This window comes from Perna viridis, chromosome 15, assembly GCF_037379345.1.
Source record: "Perna viridis isolate PV_CMFRI_1.1 ecotype Kerala chromosome 15, ASM3737934v1, whole genome shotgun sequence".
NCBI classification, from domain to species: Eukaryota; Metazoa; Mollusca; class Bivalvia; order Mytilida; family Mytilidae; genus Perna; species Perna viridis.
Genome location: NC_142459.1, coordinates 12905359 through 12925424, shown reverse-complemented (window position 1 = coordinate 12925424; position 20066 = coordinate 12905359). Strand labels below are relative to the sequence as shown.

The following is a 20066-nucleotide window of genomic DNA, read 5'->3' as shown; positions in this document are numbered from 1 at the left end:
ATATTCGAAAGTAGGTACAATGTGTGTCTGGTTTCGGCCTTGGTATAGGCGTTGGACAAGTTTTCAGTGGGTCGAATTTTCCGTAAATATAAAATCGAGACAGCTCGGCTATTTTCACTTCATTTTTGTGTAACAAGAAATGCTAAGGAGTTCAGATTGGAATTTGCCCAGCAGATAACTTCCTGTCTGACGGAAATAAGACCCTCAACGGTTCTAAACTCATAGCAGTGGCAAAATAAGGGGTTATAGGAGGTTGGCACCCCTGCTTTTATTGGAAAACTTGTAATTTTCATGTGTAAAATTGACATAAAATGGTTATTAATGTCCTAGCACCTCAATTTTCTTAGGAACCCAACAGGCACCACTCCTTTTCAAAGTGTCAGGATCCAACCCTGCTTAAGTTAAGGACGTCATGGATCACCGTATATAGTGTTCAAATATTGTAACGTATCTACAAGTTAAGTAAAATTTAAATAGATTGTTAAAATATTTTTAGAAAAAGAAGACAACAGAGTCTGAGACAGACTTTATTGTAACGCATGCAATATTACAAAAATGTACGCCCCTATTTGAACGATCCATGTATTGTCATTTAATTCATGTACCTGTAACACCTGCAGATTAAAGATAATAAATAGTAAATAAACTGGCCTAAACTATTCCATTTAATGCACATAAAATTTACATGGTTGTTAATTTTAAATACAGTAAAATATAAGTTACATAACACTTGCCAAGCCTTATAATCATCCATCGCATTTATGTACTTCACATAGTACGATCAGCAGTAAATCAGTCTGATTTCGGGGCCGGATCAAGATACTTTGAAAATAGGGGAGGAGTGGCCTGTTGTAGCTCCTCAGGGGTGCTAGGACATTTTTCTTTTCAATTTTTGTCAATTTTACACATGAAATTGACACATTTTCCAATAAAAAGGGGGGTCCAATACCCAGCACACCACCATTCTTATTTCGCCACTGGAAATCATACATAGTATCAGAATCTAACGAGCGTCAATCGCCATGTTCTTAAACTAGCAATGATTTTCCAATCATGAACCATCTCCTTCATCGAAACACGTTTATAGATAGTGGTTTGAATTACCTCCCTTGGCATATTCAAGTGAAAAATGTTGATTCTCGTAACAAATCTGATAGAGAATAGATATGCTTTTAGGTTGAAATAAATATGAAGCCCGACAAATATAACACAATGTTAAATGTAGATACCACCCACGTCTTTGTTTTATCATATGCATGTATAATGTAAAGTGAACATCTACATGTACATTTATAATGATTAGAATTCATGACTGATTGACTAATTGATTAATTGGTGTTGAACGCCCAAGCAACAATATTTCTGCAATATCCAGGCGATGAACATGAAATGGATGGCAAAATATAAATAAAATGGTGATGAAATGAAATTCAGACACTAAGATAACAAGGTCACCGAGTTTCCACTGGAAATAAGGGGAAGTGGCCATGATCGGGCAATCCAACCTCCTGTGGAGGAGCGCAATGGTTCTTCTCAGATACAACACCGCGGCAGGGTTCTTTAACGTGCTAGAAACGTATTTTTTTTTCAACACGGGGCACCACTATGGTTTGCGGTCATGTTTCCGTAATATGGCCTGACGACCTAAGCATGTATCATGCCAGGGTTATCCCATTCAACCATCTGGGGTCAGAGCGCCTGACCTCCGGGTTTTAGTCGCCTTTTACGACAAGCTTGGCGCTACTGCGGGGATATTCTTTTGACAACCAGACCCACACGGAGCAATAAGAATTCAAATAAGGAACGCGTACCATAAGTTTGTTTTTATTATTTATTTTAATAGAGCTCTCTAAGCCAAAATAAGGCAATAATTCTAAGGTTTCAAGACCGTCATTATGCACTTAGTGTCGGACTCGAACATGATATCTATTTACTATTGAATTATCTCCCTTGGAGTGAAAAGTGATGATTCTAGAAATAATTAAATCATAAAACAAACGTGGATGGGAACACAGGACCTTGTTCTCATATGGTATCACAATTTTCTTCTCCTGTACACATGCACATGTATTGTGAAACCAGTCTAAACCAAGCAAATTTGGACTTTAAAAATGGTTCATTTTAGACATGTGTTCGTTTTACTAAGGTTCAAAATACATTTACATTAATATAGAGACTTTAAAAATGTATAGTTTGGACAGGTTTTCCGATTTTTCTGGGTTCATTTCAGATATATCTTGCTGCATAAACCTACTAATTTAAATACCCTGTACCTGTTTAGTGCAGACGCTGATTTCGGATGAAACCGGGTTGTGCATCTTTCACACCTTTTTTCTGTTTTTGGATTCAAATTATTTCACCTTTATATATATATTTTTTTTATCAGTCTCCACTGTAGAACATATGGTCGATTCATGATGCGCGACGTCACGACTATTCCGTTAGCTTGCAGCAAACGTACATTGTACCTCTACGCAGGAGATCTTTTTTTCCCTGTCTCTTGACTTTCTGAATTTCCGATGTTCATCCACAGTTTTCAATGGTTGCGCTTTCAGTACCATAATGCATGTAAATAAACTACAATCAATGAGATCTCTAGTTTAAAGCAGTGAAACCAGCCAAATGCAAACCTTCAATATTCCGTAAACCTGTCAAGGTTGAACCAAACTATTTTCAAGGACGAAAAGCATGTAATGTACATGTATTTTTCACATTTTATTTTTCCAACCCTTCCTTAACAATCGGCCCTTCAATAGATTTATGTAAGAGAGAGTAATCATGGGAACCAAGGTTATTGCGGTAATCAAAAGAATGTAATCCAGGGACACAGGCCAGACATACACAACAAAGAACATAAAGTAACTAAAATCATACATACAAAGTAACTATAGCAAATGAGCAACTCGGACTCCACTAAAAACTGGGAGCATGGACCAGGTGCACCGGTAGGGTAAGCGTCCTCTGCTTTTCTAGAAACACCCGCCGAGTTGCTCATAAGAAGTCAAGTCCGGGGTAGTCGAAAGAGGAAAGGAAAAAATTAACGATACTTAATCCTAAAGGCAGCATATTGATAACAGACAGACAGGCCCATTGAAGACGGTTTCTCTGCAATTAATTTACTTAAATGCTTGAAGTGAATTCAATGTATCAATACACATACAAATGTAATGTAACCTATGGAAAAAAGAACTGATATGGCGAAACGCAACAAATCAAAAGAGTATTACCTTACTATCTAAGGGACATAACTTATGAAATCAGTGATATGTTTGTATTATATTCAATTTCACCAAAGCCTCTCATGCTTTCGTTTGATGCAGAATAAAATGAATCCAAGTTAATTAGACGCTTACATAAGATTGATGTAAAATGCTGAATACAAACGTTCCAATGATTTTAAAGATTTGTGTCCCTTACCTTCCTTAACAGAATAATGACATTTTTTCCCCAAATCAAACTAAAAAGTTAATTGCATGACGACACAAAAACAAATTAATGAACAACACTTCCTGATTGTGGACGTTCGCATGAAATTTGTAGCGGGATTAAACTGGTATTTAAGACCCTAACCATTCCTCCTTTTTATTTAAGGTCAAACAAACACACCATTTACATCAATTTTTTTAGGGAAATACGTCAATATACATTTGTTACATGCAGATCATATAGACAAAATGAGACATCCACTTAAAAAAAGCTCGTAGTCACTTTAAGCTCAGAAAATAGATACATAAAAAAAATCAAAACTCTTACGGTGGCCGTAAGAAACAAATTAACAAAAACTTTGATTTTGTTTCAATCGTATAAAAAAAATGGTTAATTTTACTTCAAATTAAAATGGATTCAGATATTAAGAACCATCAAATCTACCAGCATTAGAAATAATCGGTCACTACAATTCTAGTGTGCTGGATTTGGAGTAGTTACGTTAAATAAACTAGACAGAGAAAACAAACCATTCTATACAGCGTTCTTGGCAAGATAAATAAGATGCCATTTATGTGCAAATTAGCGTAAATACGTCGCACACCCCAGATGTGAATATACATATTAATAAACACAGAGTAAAAGTACTTAATATTTTAATTTTTTATAGTCGGATCAAACATGGCATATACAGTACAAGCACACACCAATAATCAACATATGTATTTCACTGCATCGAGATTCAAAATTAAAGAAGTTGAGCGTGGAAATGTGTGGAGCTTTGTTTTACCTATTTTTCATTCAATTTGAGTTTTATACAATGCTCAGATATTTATAAATTAAAGATTCCCAATTTAAGGATGTTCGCCGGATATGTTCAGCCATTTTTGTCAGATTTTCGGACTCCTCTGCTTTTAACAATTTTAACAATTTCATTGCATTAATATTGTTTACCCAGTGACCCCCACTTTTCTTTTCATTATATCATTTAACACACCCTTAAATGTAATTGTGGAAGGTTTTATGAAATCGCTGTTCTTTCTTCAGTGGTTAGATAAAACATACTAAGTCAAAATCCATGGAAAATCTAGAGAAATCCCTTTTCCGCCAAAAAAAAAAAAAAAAATCAAATGCTTATATCTAAACTAGCACACTGACCAATCCATTTTTTCTCCTTATATTGTTCTAGCATGAAAAATCTTACAAAATTTCACAAACCTTTAAAATCATTGTAATTCTAATAAAGAGCGGCAAACATCCTTAAGAGCACTATTGGCAACAATTGCCTCAACGTAAAGTGCTTCTTTTTTTTTCTTATCGAGAATCAAATCATTTTACCCACTGGAAAATGTGATTTCAAGATTATTACCCTGGATTGATAAAATCTTGCGATAAACGACGGCCGTCAGAAGCAAACTGTCAAAAACTTTGATTCAGTTTCAATTATATCCAAGAAATGTTAAATTTTTCTTCAAATTAAAATGGATTCAGTTATTAAGAACCTATGTTAATGGTACACTTGTCTTATCCGAACAGCACGTGGTTTAGTTAAGAAACAAGTTTTAGTAAATGTCTTAAGTCTGCGCTTGATACAATTTAAATGATATGGATGTTGGCCGTGATATTCCGAGTGATTTTATATCACGTGACAGAAGAGACCCTGACATTAACGTTTCCGGTTACGTACACAGAAGGCGACTCTCATCAGTCGACACATTTCATTCCATGGTGGCATTATTCCATAATCCCTTTTGTCTATAGAACTCAGTTGTGTCCCATCTAAAAAGAAAAGAAGGTTATATTATATTGATAACCAAATACACTGCATGTAAGTGACATAAAAAATTTTGAAAACAATAAAAACAAAAGGGAACATCACTTTTTGAAGATATTATCAATAATCCACACGTAGACAGGTGGAATGACAAAAGAAAACGTTTTTATACTGGGAAATCATATAAAGTGCATTTCGCATTTAACCACAGTGATGGTTTTCTAGCTTTGTTAATTGTACATGTAAGAGGTAAGACAAAGTATATTGTCTGTCTGTCTGTCTGTAAAACTAACCGTGACGTAAATTTCACGTGTACATGGATTTTAGCTTGAAACAATTTCACTCGTAAAACATCAAAACCGAAACTTGAATTATAGCAATCATATTCCGAAGTCTAGTACTGTCCACAAATGATCAAAGTCGCTTAAGCGCCAAATAAAAAAATCATGACATAACAAAACAAAAAAACCCCAAACAACAAATAAACAAAACAAAACAGGACGGACACATACATGTATGTTCTCTCAATTAACCCCCCATTAAAATCAAATAGTTGCTTCTTTACCTATTTCTGATCCTCTAACAATTGGTAGCTCATTCCTTTGTTCCCTTTGTTTTTCGTCCTCTGCTAATGCCTGTAAAGTTTGAAGTAATTCTAACAACGTCTGTCTCTGATTATCTGTTGCTTTTTGTTCTGGTTGTTCTATGTCTGAAACGGGAAACAAAACACACTAAGAAGTAACTAAATTGTCTGAAGTGCGTGTATATGTCTTATTTCAAAGCTTTTAACCTCTAGCACACAATAATTTAATTCGTAAGAAGCTTTCTGATTGGTTGGTTCTCTTCGAGCCAATCAAGTTATCTTGTATAATTTGCAATGGTACTGTGACGTCATTCGGTCGATCGGTCCGCATTCCGCAATTCAAATAATTTCTAACAACATTACGTTTGATTTGAACGAACAAATTCTTAGTATTTTGATTTGAATCCATTTGAAAACAAATTATAAGAAATGTTTCTTTTTTTAAACATTCACGATATTTCATGCTTTGGGTCAGTTTACACCTTTTTTTAATCTGCCTCAAACCATGAAAAATATAATATGCATGTATAACTTGATAAAAAATTAGAAACGTTACATAACTAAACCCCGCCATTTTTTTATACATGTAGTATAGTATTACACATTGTGTTTTTTCGTACAAATAATGGACAAGTAATATGTCCAAGGCTTGTTATAATGACACATGGAAGACTGTAATTGTCAAATAGAACGCCAGAATGTTGCAGTGCTCTATGGACCATATTTTACTGATCACTGGAATTCAATGTTTTATGAATAAAAATACAAACAAACAAAAAACAAACAAACAAACAAACGAACAAACAAACAAATAAACAAACGAACAAAAACAAACACAAAAAAAAACCAAACAAAACAAAACCAAAAAAAAAAAACAAAACAAAACAAAACAAAAACTTATGAACAAATACACATCTCTGTAGTACTACATATTCTCTTTCAATTTCAAATGTCAGATCAATCCATTTACACAAAAAGGCAAGTATGTATCTTTCTGTCTTCAAAATGTTTGTCGTCTAAGCTTGTCATCGTATAACATTTGAATGCACATTGGAACGTGTCAATAAAACGCCTTTTCAGCAAAAGAAATGATAATACAAAATTAAATGAGCAAAATGATATTAAAAAGACTAGATCAATGACTTTTCACAGAAGTACTAATTGAGATTTAGCCTTTAACGCGTGATGATCTATAATATATGATACTACAAGTCATACATATGTACGTACACTGCACATGTAGCTGATACACATTACAGAGCTCAAATTCTTTATCTATGTTTGAAAATATGTACTTCGGAGGTCTTTTACATTATGTATAAATACTAAATGATGTTAAGTGTCAGTTCTTGTAAGAACCAGGCAGTTGTTGAAACATGGTATGAGAAAAACAAAAAAACAAAACATTATTTTGATTGTAATTTGACTATTTGCACCATCAGAGAATTATCGTCATAACAATGCATAGAAGTACCATTTCATACATGTGTATCAAATGAAAATTTTATGTGGCACATGGTGGGAATTAATTCTCTATTATTGTGTTTTAGCATTTATTTTTAAGTACCAGTCTTTGTAAGATTCTTGCAAAATATGTAATATGTCATACCCCTAAAAACAGGCTACACATTTTCATTGAGTTGTTTTGAGGGTCTCTAAGATGAAATGTTTAATTATTCATTCCAGTCTGTCTGCTCTTAGGAGATAATCCACATTCAAAATCCAACAGTTTCTTTTGTATTTTAGTGTCATTTACAGATTTATTCCGCTTTATTTGAATTCTACAGTGCATTCATTATAATTTTTATCTCATTTTCGCAATTTTTCAAAATTTTCACGTAAATAACAAAATGTTTCGATAAAAGAGAAGTGATCCAACAACCGGACCCCTAGATCCGCCACTGATTTTAAGTTAATATACATGTATGAATCAGTTGGTAAATTATCGTTAATGATATTTGGGGAATAGTTTCAAATTATTCGGAAACGAACCCTTAAGGGTAGTAAAATAACATTTTACTTCTTAACACTAAATAAAATAGTAGCATACAATACGACTTTATGACATACTTAAAATCTCGTAAAATCTTGTATCAGGACAATTTTTGAGAGTTCACGAAGGACAGGGGGATGATTTATTTAACTTTATCATTAACTTTAAATTGTTTCACTTGTTCACTTTGGTCAAATGTAAACACTTATATACCGATTTAGCAAGATACCAAATGGCAATAAATTCCGCCTATAAATGAAAATGTTCATTTTCTCAAAAGCTCTCGATAATGTCAAAGGCAATTGTAAGTCAAGAATTTATCAAACAATGGCAAAACATTTGTTGGGTAGCAATGTACAAGAAGATTACCCAGCATCGGTAGAAAACATTGGAAATAGCTCTTTACCAGTTATATATTAGTGCGGGAACACCTATGCTTGAAAGTAAAATGACCACAAATTTCTGAGGGACTGAAAGTTAGATTTATAAAACCAAAGTGGACTAAATAGAAACATTACACATATATCTGTGAAAGTTTCGTTAAAATTATTCCGAGTGGTGTAGAAGGAGAAGGGGATAAGAGACGTTGTACTATGTAAAACATTAAAATTAAATCGGATCAAAAGCTGAAATAGGAGGTGCACAGCAGGGATATGCAATCGAAATTCTGTAAAAAGTTTCATTAAATTCAATTTAGTAGTGTTAGAGGTGCGAAAAGTGGGAGAAGAACGCACGCCCATTTGCAAATGGGGGCATTTCAAAATGATATAACCATTGCATATATTCTTACAAAACTTTGTTATACGTTATTTTTACAATTATCTTTTTTGAAAATGATAAATTTCTTGTACATGTACAACCCACCATTACATGTTGTATTAGTCCAGTCCCTTTCCCAATTGTGCATTCCCGTGCAGAAAGCAATTCCCGATACGCTTTGCCACTGTTGAAGCTAAGATGTAGTATCAACAAACAAACTGCCATTTAAATGTTAAATTATTGCACGCAGTTTGACCAATGATATCTAAGTACGCATTAGTCAAACAAACCGCCATTTAAATGTTAAATTATTGCACAAGAGAACGCAGTAGATATTTTCATGTTTAACCAATGATATCCAAGTACGCTTTAGTGACGGTATTGTTAATGTTTCTACAATTACTATTTCTCATGTTTTACCTTTTGACTGTCGTCAACCTCTGTCAAATTAAAGCTTTTTTTCAATTAACCTTACTTTAAGTTTTTGATCTGTTATGAATGAATGGATACTTACAAGCGATATAAACTCATTTACGTAAACTTCATTTTGTATATACCATTTAATGTAGTGATTTCCGGCCAGATTTGACGAATTGATTGTTTCTATTGATTAACCTACGACTTAACCTTGACATTTCAAAGCGAACCTCTTCTTGTTCTGCCTTTTAGGCAAAATAAATTATATTCTGTTCAGTAGGAGTTAATTGGAAGTTACCTTGAATCGACAAAATACAATCGCCCCTCATTGGAACAGTTTGACTGAAGAAGTCTTGGTCAGTCATTGTACATTTTATTGCTAATTCAGCCTGAACAAAAACGTTGATTTAAGAGACTGTAAATAGATAAATAGATTGCTTTGGGGACATTGTTAACTGAATGGTCATTTCCCCCCTTTGTCAACAGTAATTGCGTTTGTAAGGTTAATGGTGGCACTCCATCTATTCTGAAAGACAACTTCCCACTTCTTTATAAAGCAATAAGATCATCAGAAGCATGATTTTTTATGTCTACATCTATTTCATTTTTTAACACTGTCTTCAATTTAAATAAATGAAATAACTGAATGTTATGATTAATATACATGTACATATCAAAATGGGTAGCAATAAGAAAAACTTAATAACACAGTTTATATTGAAATTATAACAAAATAATTTAAAACAAAGTTAAGATACATATTAATATCTGCCGTCAACAAATGGGCTCGGTTTCATACAATGTAGGATTAACATCCAGAACCTTGCATTCGATGGTTTTAAACGCGTGATTATGAACACTCCTCCTTTACATGTAATACTCAGTTTAAAATAGTCAAATATCAATATTCAAAAAATAATCCTTGATTAAGGATTTTTTTTTATTAGAAATTAATTCAAGGCCACTAGTTTCTGTATTTTTTTTTTAGTTCATTGCCGTTCTCAAGTGCAGAAATTAAGTTAGGGCTTTCCCTATGAGTTCTTGGGCCACAATATTTTAACCTAAACCCATTTAAAAAACATTTCCGCTAACTCTTGAGCGACATCCCTTAGCGGATAATCTTTCAATTTGTCCCAATTTACATTTCTTCCATTTGTAAGCACTTTAACTGTCTGCTTAACATTTTAATTTTCAATCATAAGGTAATTTCCTTCCTTCAGAATGTTTGTATTTTTGTCTAATCATGGAATCACACAAGCTTAAATATGGAAGCAATGGTGATAATAGTCATATTAGATTTTCCCGACACAGTCGGTATAGTTTCGCTTTTTACCCTTAAACCATAAAGACGCTCTTCCATGAAAACATAAGTCACCTAATCGCAATTTTGCTTCCTGATTGGCTAAATACTGATAACAAAAGGGCATTCGAAAAAACTGTATTGCGTGCCATGTGTTATTTCCTAAATGACATGTAGAAAATTATAAGTCCAATGAACATATTTGACCGCGTCGGCTATCTTTTTTTTTAAATATAGTACTTGTTTAAAACTATATTTGAGCAGGGAATCTGGAAAAGAAAAATAGTTTCTTACATGAGTGAAGATTAAAGATCGGAATATCTTTCACGAGTTTGAGAAATTCAAATCTGTTCACGAGTGGAGCGAAGCAGAACGAATGAAATGACCAAGAATTTCTCTAACGAGCGATAGATTGCCCGATATTTTATCTGCAACGAGTAAAAGTACCTGTTTCTTCGCCGCAATATCTGGAAAATAGTATGTAGTGACGTCAAATTTTCTCTTGCTTTAGTTTTGAAAATGTCCATGACGTTGCCACTTTTAAGACGTTCAATTGGTAAAGAGAACAAATTAAGACGAGCACACATGACCTAATCTTACGCGAGTCGTCTCAATACTCACAAAGGGCCATTTCTGGATGATGTTGGTGATTAAATATAAGTGCGCTTTAAAACTTTTGCAACACACACGTTGCTTCACATAACGAATGAATATCATTTTGCCTAATTATTCCCTTCTGTATCTGATGTATATACGGTTGTTCATTTTTGACAGATACTTTGTAGTTTAGTTATTAAGTTATATGATAAAATAACATGGTTCAACTATACAATTACTTTAAAAACACTCGATGAACATGCCCATTCTTAAACACACTCGATGAACACGCCCATTCTTAAACACACTCGATGAACACGCCCATTCTTAAAACACTCCATGAACACGCCCATTCTTAAACACACTCGATGAACACGCCCATTCTTAAACACACTCGATGAACACACCCATTCTTAAACACACTCGATGAACATGCCCATTCTTAAACACACTCGATGAACACGCCCATTCTTAAAAACACTCGATGAACACGCCCATTCTTAAACACACTCGATGAACACGCCCATTCTTATCCTTGGAGTATGAAATAAATAACAATAGTAGCGTACATGTGTAGAAAGAGTAATCAAGGGCACCAAGGTTCTAGCGGTAATCAAAGAGTAATCAAGGAACCAAGGTTGTAGCGGTAATCAAAGAGTAACCAAGGGAACTAAGGTTATAGTGGTATACAAAGAGTAATCAAGGGAACCAAGGTTCTAGCGGTAATAAAAAAAATTAAGAAGGGACAAAGACCAGGCATGAAAAAAAAACATACACAAAAAAAAGAACATAAAATAAATAAAATAATACATATAAAACAACAAAAGCAAATGAGCAACTCGGATTCCACATAAAATGGGAGCCTGGACCAGGTGCACCGGTAGGTTATGTGTCCTCTGCTTTTCTACAATCACAAGCCGAATTACTCATAAAAAGACAAGGAAATATGAAATGAATGCTCTGCAGAAATGATACACACATTACATTGTACTATCTTTTGATCTATTTCGTTGAAATATTAAGTGTCAGTATCTCTAAGATTCAGGCAGTAGATGAAACATGGTATGAAAAAAACCGCACCACATTAAAATTGCAATTTGACTGTTTGCACAATCAGAATCAAGAAAATAGGAGAAGATTTTCAATTTCATGTCGTTAAATTGAGCTATGATTTCTTTGAGATGCAATCCACATGGCCATTTCAAGGGCAGATAACTCTGTCAAACATCAACTTTTCTAACATTCTATTGACAATTTTTTGAGCAAAGCCACTGGCACAGAGATCAAATAATGGTCTTTTCAAATAAAAAAAAGCATCCTTAAGCGAAATAGTGTATTGTCAGATCGGTTGAGTTTTGGCATGCATGTTTCTGATTTTTCTAATTTTGCCTGATTCTTAAAAAAAAACATTTAAACTTAATCATTTAAATTACATAGATCCACGGCAGTTTAGCTCCCCTATCCCTTCAAATTACCAAACGCAACAGCGAGGGTTGTCGCAAGTCAGGCGTCACCCGGGCAGTTACGAAGATTCGAAAGATAGTACATACGACCACCGAATTTAACCGCGAGAGAAAACAAAGACAAAAACAGCAACGGTTATTCACGACAAAAAATAAAACATGATTTATCGTGAGCATCATTAAGTTGATAACGTAGCACGAAATGACATGCATTTTCTCGAGTGTTAATAAACATGTTTTAAAAGTGCATAATCTCTTCATTAAAACAAAATCACGATTTACTACATAATACTGGCAACATTTTTGTACAAAATCAAATCGATTCTGGTTGAGTTTTCCGTATTTGTTATCAATTTATTATCCTAACTAATAGCTGTCAATAGGCTATTTACAATCAATGAATGTAAGATCTCAAGTGATTAAGATTCTAGATGAATCGGATGTTTGACTTGGAAAGACATTAGATAGCTATTATTTTGCACGATTAGTTTCGTACATTGTTTTCGCATTTTTATGTACCGTTTTATTTTCTTGTCAATTCGAACACGTGGTGTAAAGTTATTGTTTCTCTCACCGTTAACATCGATTTCACATATTGCAAAAAAGATTTATGTGAAAAGTTCTTTGAATTTCCATAGAATAAAAATGCCCACCTCAGATGAAAACACATTCTCCGTAAAAGCGATCTGAAAATGCTTTATCAGTAATATAAGAATGACCTTCGGTTTTATTTCAGCTATAGATTTTGTTTTCGCCCCCTTTTAAGAAGGAATTTGTTTTACCAAGTTATGAGTTTAGTTCAAGTTGGTACTAAAATAGTGTGGCTTATGATGGTGTTTTCACACTGGTGCATTTGTTGCGTTTCACCATATCCACTCTATTTTCCAAGTTGTCAGAGTTGCTCATTTGCATTTGTTACTTTGTATATATGATTTAAGTTACTTTATGTTCTTTGTTGTGTATGTCTGTTTTCCATGTCTGGTCTTTGTTCCTGGATTACATTCTTTTGATTACCTGTATAACCTTGGTTCCCTTGATTACTCTTTGACTACCGCCATAAACTTGGTTCCCTTGATTACTCTTCCAGTCTTTCATAATTAAATCAAAACATCAATTATTATTATAAAAATAGCTCTATAAGGCATAAGAAACACACACTGTATTATTAGTTTTGATATTATCTTTGCATTTGCTTTTGCTGCGGAGGCTTTGGTCATTTACATGTATGACGAAAGCGCGGTTCACCCCGAAACAACGCTTTTAGTATGTCTACACACGTAAAAACGGAGAAAATCATGCAAACAAAAATGACATTCATGTGAAGTTTATTTCTAATTTGATTACGAAATAGTGGTTATTTATTGTTAATCTGCGTCGGGTAATTCTTGACACGAATGTGTTAGTCTTATCTTACAACGCTCCTCCCAAAAAAAAAACAGGAAACCACCAATTATTTGATACTGTATACTGTAAAGCTTCTAATAAAAGTCTTCTACTTAGAAAAAGACGATATCATTCTTTAATTTTGTTTTATACAAAGGGCTTTTCCATTTCATTAAATACGATATAATATGTTTCGAGAGAAAAAAAAATATTGAATATTGAAAAAATGGCAAATTTGGGTTTGAATTCAATAAGCATTTATAAACATGTACATGCACGTCTCATGTATATTATTACTACAGATCTTGAACAAGGACTTACAACAACAAAATTTGAACTTTCCGCTTATGGTAATTTTCATATTTTAAACTTGGGATCCCTTTGTATATTAAAAGAAAAACTAGTTTTTTACTAATTCATGAATTTTGTCTCCACTACTAGTGTTGAACTCAATAGGGGTAGTGCGAAGAATTCGATAACGTTAAAACTGTCTTTCCGATAAAGTTTTTGTAAATAAGTGGCAAACTTACACTGTAGAACTATAGCCTTGATGTCAAAACGCATTTAGGATAAAATCTAAAGTGATTATGTTTCAATATAAAAGCTTATATCAGATAAATGCGCCTTGCATGATAAACACTTTAAATAGCATTTTTGTGTTGGTGTGTTAACTTCAGATTTGTACCATCGATTGATGTACAGGAAAACTACAGAGATATTTTGCCACAATGTCTGTCCGTCAAATCTTTTTCATTATATTTATTCATTTGTCTGCAACTACCAAGTTGTCGCAATCACTTGATACATGTGTATACAAGGTGTATCTGTTTATATAATGGTGAAATATCCCGTGAAGTAAGTTGAATTTTTTGTGGGGTGGGGAGGGGGGAGACACACACACATAAAAAACAAAAACAAAAACAAAACAAAAACAAATCAAAAACAAAAACAAACAAACAAGCAAAAAAACAAACTTACATTTGACTACTCGATTTCATTTTCGATTATACATTGAAATTCAAAGGCATGGCTTCCACCAGTAAAAAGTGATCCAAATATTTCTTGACTGTTCAGATTATACTAAATATAAACTTGGCTAGTTTTCCTACTGCGGCAAAATGTTTTTCACAATACAGTACTTGAAACGGAATGTACCATGCCATGCGGAGGGTGGGGAAGGGAATAGGAGAAATAAAATAAAGTTAAACGCTTTGTCGTGCTAGACATATCCAAAATCGTACTTTAGTTGATATCGGACATCAACCAAAATAACTTTACAAAATAACAATCTATCTATGTGAACCCACACACCAGATCTATCTACTGTGAGTCGATATTTTTGTGAAATAAACTTTCTCTATCATTATATATACAGAAAATGCAAAATGCACCTATGGGAAGTTGCTATCACGGCACCCAGCATCACTTAATACGTATGACCTATCCACATAAAGCTACACAACAAATTTGAAATCAACACCCATTTGCAGCCGAGATATTTGCCACGAAACTCAGACGGATGGATTGATGGAAGAACGTTAATGTGTTTTATACCGCCCGTTTGTTAAGTCGGAGTATAATTAAAAGTCTGAATTCCAAAAAAGGAAGATACAGATGCTACCTTTTACACCTGCGCGGGATTTTTTAATCATCATTGTACCAGTCCAAATAAAATTCAGAGACCACCTTTATTAGATGTCATTCAAGGGGTAGAAAAAACAATATATATATAAAAAAAATCTTATAGTAAAATAAATGTTTTATTTTCGGTTTACAAATGTTATGTTTTCATGTCACGATCGTACGAGGATCGTTATGGTGTATCCATCATCACCATGAATACAGATTCATTCAACGGGCCATAGTTTTCCTTCCCTCGTTTGTCTACCCCGGACTTGAATTTTTATGAGTAACTCGGCGGGTGTTTCTAGAAAAGCTGAGGAGGCTTACCCTACCGGTGCATCTGGTCCATGCTCCCAGTTTTTAGTGGAGTCCGAGTTGTTCATTTACTTTTGTTACTTTGTATGTATTATTTTAGTTACTTTATGTTCTTTGTTGTGTATGTCTGCTTTCCATGTTTGGTCTTTGTCCCTGGATTACATTCTTTTGATTACCGCTATAACATTGGTTCCCTTGATTACTCTTTCAACAACCGAATGCCAAACTAAGACTGATTTTTTGGTCTTTAACTTTTTTTGATTAGGAACAAAAGGAGGTTCGATTAGTTTTGAAATTCATGAATGACACTCTCACTTATTTTCATAAAGACTGCTACTAAATAAAGCTGAATTAAAGGCACTGTTTATAATGAGTTGTACTGTCATGTTTTACCCAATTGCTCAATACGAATTTCTGTCATGTTACAGGTCGATTGTCTTATCAGCTGCACCAATTATAACATCTCTACTATTTAAGTCAAAATTTTAAATTAACTTAAATTACTTTATCAAACCGTAAATCTTCAAACACATTAAATATAATTTGACTTTACCAATCTCAGCCGAAATTTGAACCAGATGAAGACAAACAAATCTCTGAAGTAGAAGATTTATAAGCTAAATTTATACGCCATATAACCTAATAAAAGTATTGTTAAACACTTGATACTTTAGGCATCACTGTTTTAATTCTTTACCAAAGATAATTTCAAAGAATATTTTTACAACATCATAAATGTATACTGTGTCTTATCTGAGATTATGCTAAGACTGTCTTCGAATACTGTGTATGTGTTATTGTTGTACCAATTTTTATGGTATTCATAGTTTTGGTAAACCACGAAATTTGACTCCCAACGAAAAGGAAATTTCCCAATCGTTTGTATGATAGAGTTAAAAAATCCTCGAATTCAAGAATTTACGAACTTATAAGTTCCTTTAACCACGAAAAATGGTACCCATGAATAAAAGTTCTTTCATAGTACCGACATTTATCATGGTAAATAGACGGGCATATTTAAGTCCATTTGCTTTAGCCTCGGTAGAAAATGGGTTAAGACTTTTGTTAACAGACTTTTTTCAAATTTTAAAGTGTGTTATTACATTATTTACCACAGTGGCCAGATTTAAAAGGGAAGGGCTATCATTATGCCAGAGTACTTCAACTCGCCGCGTTTTTTGCTCCTGTTTCAAGTCAGGAATTTCTGGACTCATTATGTATTGTTTTGCTTTCCCACTTTTAGCTTTCATCTTGTAGGAGTATAAACATGATAAAGGAAAAACTATTTCGCTGTATCTGAGTGTAATGATGTTTTGGGGCCAGCAAAGGCTGACCTGTGGTATGAGGGTTTCCTTGCTATTCATTGAAGACTCATGGGTGTCCTTGAGCTGACATTTTTAACCCTGGTGGAGTTGTTGTTTCTTTGATATATTCACTATTTCCATTCACCTTATATTGCTATGAGTTTTCATGGCAACTGTCTTTATATAGTACATAATGTATATTTCTAAAAAAAACTTTTCAGTTGATGCGTTTCATATTTAGTATTTTATGACTGCAACTCCCAATTTGATAATACTTCTACTTTTAAGAAAAAAAATGCTTTGAAAAATAATTTAAGTAGACATGTGTACTTTATAAGTGTTATATATATTATCCCAACTATTTTGGTTGCGACAAATTGCAAGTTCCTATTGGATTTTATACAATAATTCAAATAGAACATAATCTATATAAATATTGTTGCATTGTACTACATTCTTGTTTTAAACTGGGTTAATTTTTGACATTTTATGTCATAACTTATTACGATAATTCGTCGATATGGCGTATATAGTGGCGAAAACAAATAAACTAGAAAGCAAAACATGTAAGTTACACATATATATATACACACACACAAGTCTATACTAACTGGAGCAAAAGTAATGTGCCCCGAACGGGTAGCGACTTCAGAAATGAGTTATATTTAAACCCTGGATTTAAGTACACAAGGAAGCAATTCTAAAACAAGTGCAATTGCCTTAAATGGAGTAATCATCGAGAATGGAAAATCCCAATAACCCACAAAGTACGGCAAACTTTAGAATGAACCTTAAGGAATTTGTCAAAATACATTCGTTTGAAATATATGTGGGGATTGGGACAAGATTGGACAGTTTGGTTTTGTTTTGTTTTTCTACAGTAAGGACTATGAAATCGCCAGCCTGGCAGTAGGTCTGCAGATTTTTGTAGAAGTAATGAAATATGGTCCCTTGTAGTGGGTTTACAGTTCTAATACCAACTCATTCATTTTACCTTTGTATATTGTTGTTTTGGGGCAAGCTGTAGGCTCCCATGTTGCGTGAGGGCTTCCTCGTCATTCATTCAAGACTTATATGTGACATTGAGCTGACATGTTTCATCCTTTTGACACACTCACCATATCCATTCTCGTTATATTTAAATAGATGGCCAAGTTTTACAATTGAAAGTGAACATGTTTTTGTATTAAGACAGATTTGTAGTTGAGTTACATGTAGCGGGTATGTTGACTCTTTACGGTACATAGGTTATTTTAAAGAATGTTTTAAACTTGTTTTTGAAACTGACAATGATCTACTGAAAAATTAAACATAAGAAATAAAATTACATAAATTACTATTTGCCTTTACTTTTCTGTTATGATTTTCATAAATAAAAATGATATCTAGAAAAATAAGAAACACTATATAAAAATACTCCAAAACTTACCTGTATGTATGGTCTTGATTAGAAATCCTCTGGTCAAATTTGTTAATAAAACTAAAATTATGATCAAAGTTCGGAAAATTAATATGGCTTGCTTAACGTGTGTCGTCATTACTATTTCCTAATGACTAGTGTTCTGTAAATAGCTGAATGCCTCTACGACTATTCTGTAATCGCGTAACACTAACGCTTTTCCTGTAAAACTTTCAACAAGTTCGGCGTCGAATTACCAAAGTATGTTTTCTTTTTCGATTCTAGAAACACAAAAGGTGAAGAAATATAATTAATACGTATATTCGAAAATATTAAAATGTCATTAAAGAGGAATTTTATACGTAGGAAGCACCAATTCTAAGTTTTAATGCCGATAACGTGTCGATATCTAATTAAAAAGTATATCTGTTGTTTCATATATTTTTTGTAGCTACAGTATATCCCGGTAATCCTTTATGTTTGCCCGTGAAATTATCCTTTAATGTTGCCTATGCTTTCCTTCTGGTAGCATTGTCCTCCTGTAAATTGCTAAAATAATGGATAAACTCTGTAGATAAGACTGAACAAACTGATATTGAATAAACATTTACTTCTGTTTTAACAAATTTTACACCTCTCTGCCATGACGCATTCAGGAGCGTAAATTCCTCTGACCCTTATCTTATACGAAATTATAGTGCAACGGATAAAAAAAGAAACTAGTGGTCAAAATATAGTTCCGAACTACGCCCTCTTGCGGAAGCAATAAATAGTATCTTCATCCTTTAATATTTGCCCCGATATTTCAAGTTTGTTACAATAGATTTGATTGGTTATTTGATTTGAGAGGTACTTTATTAGGCTTTCATCCCATTATACGCCATGCATTCTTCAATCTGTGATTTACACTGACAGTTATTATATGATTATTTTATTATCACCCACACATAAAGTTCAATATTGATTTTGTTATTAGATCAATAAAGTTAAAAAAATATTTAGTTTTGACTTTATTTTGGCTCTTTGTTTCCAAGTTGTAATCTCTGTGCAAATTAGGTAGCACTCTACATGAGAATCATGCAAAATGTGATTCATGGTTGGAAAGCCTACATATTTTTGTTTTTGACATTTTGTTTAAAATGTCATAGTAAACAGAGAGTAATATGTGGTTTTTCATACAATCCATGTTCATAGGAGTTTAACAATTATATAGAATGCACTGTATATTTCAAATTTGAGGGAGATAACTCTGTAAATTACACTCAAAAACAAAACATTTCACAATATAGACAAAAAAAAAGAAAGTTAATTACAAAAATAAAAATATGTACCCTTTTTAAGGGTGTATCACATTTTTCAGATTTTGCATGATTCTTACAAAGACAGCTACTTAAAAGATATATTTTGATATAAGGCTACTACATTTGAATTTCTTTTTCTTTTATTTACGGCGTTGCAAATTGACATTAAAAATTCATTCTGTTTAGTTTTCAATGGTTGCTTTTCCTGTATATAAAATGAACTCTGCAAAATGATTTGGAAAACTAGCGACTTGTAACGTTAACTGTATAAATTAATGATAACAACAATAGTAAATCTATTGGTAATCAAATCAACCTTATCGCCATTAAGTATATAATAATAATGATGATGATAATGACATACTTTGAAAGTACTTTAATTCGTGGATACCAATTTTCGTGGATAAGGGAGAAATACCATTTCCTGGA

General features: G+C 33.2%; 1 protein-coding gene across 1 annotated transcript; it reads right to left on the bottom strand.

Annotated features, from left to right (window-relative positions):
- Nucleotides 1-3730: 3730 nt before the first annotated feature.
- On the bottom strand, nt 3731-19111 carry LOC148596982 (uncharacterized). The gene is made up of 3 exons (XM_088564196.1): nt 18367-19111; nt 5766-5909; nt 3731-5205 (listed from the first exon to the last, which is right to left on the bottom strand). Exons 1-3 carry the CDS (start codon nt 18473-18475, stop codon nt 5093-5095), a joined length of 366 nt encoding a protein of 121 aa, XP_088420322.1. The 5' UTR covers nt 18476-19111; the 3' UTR covers nt 3731-5092.
- Between the last annotated feature and the right edge of the window lie 955 nt (nt 19112-20066).

Bases quoted from the DNA above. Each gene is read 5' to 3' on its own strand.
- LOC148596982 (XM_088564196.1), bottom strand. From the start codon at position 18,475: ATGACGACACACGTTAAGCAAGCCATATTAATTTTCCGAACTTTGATC. The intron at 5,910-18,366 runs GTAAGTTTTGGA...TTCCCGTTTCAG, and splicing joins AATCAAGACCATACATACAG to ACATAGAACAACCAGAACAA. The intron at 5,206-5,765 runs GTAAAGAAGCAA...TTTTCTTTTTAG, and splicing joins TGTTAGAGGATCAGAAATAG to ATGGGACACAACTGAGTTCT.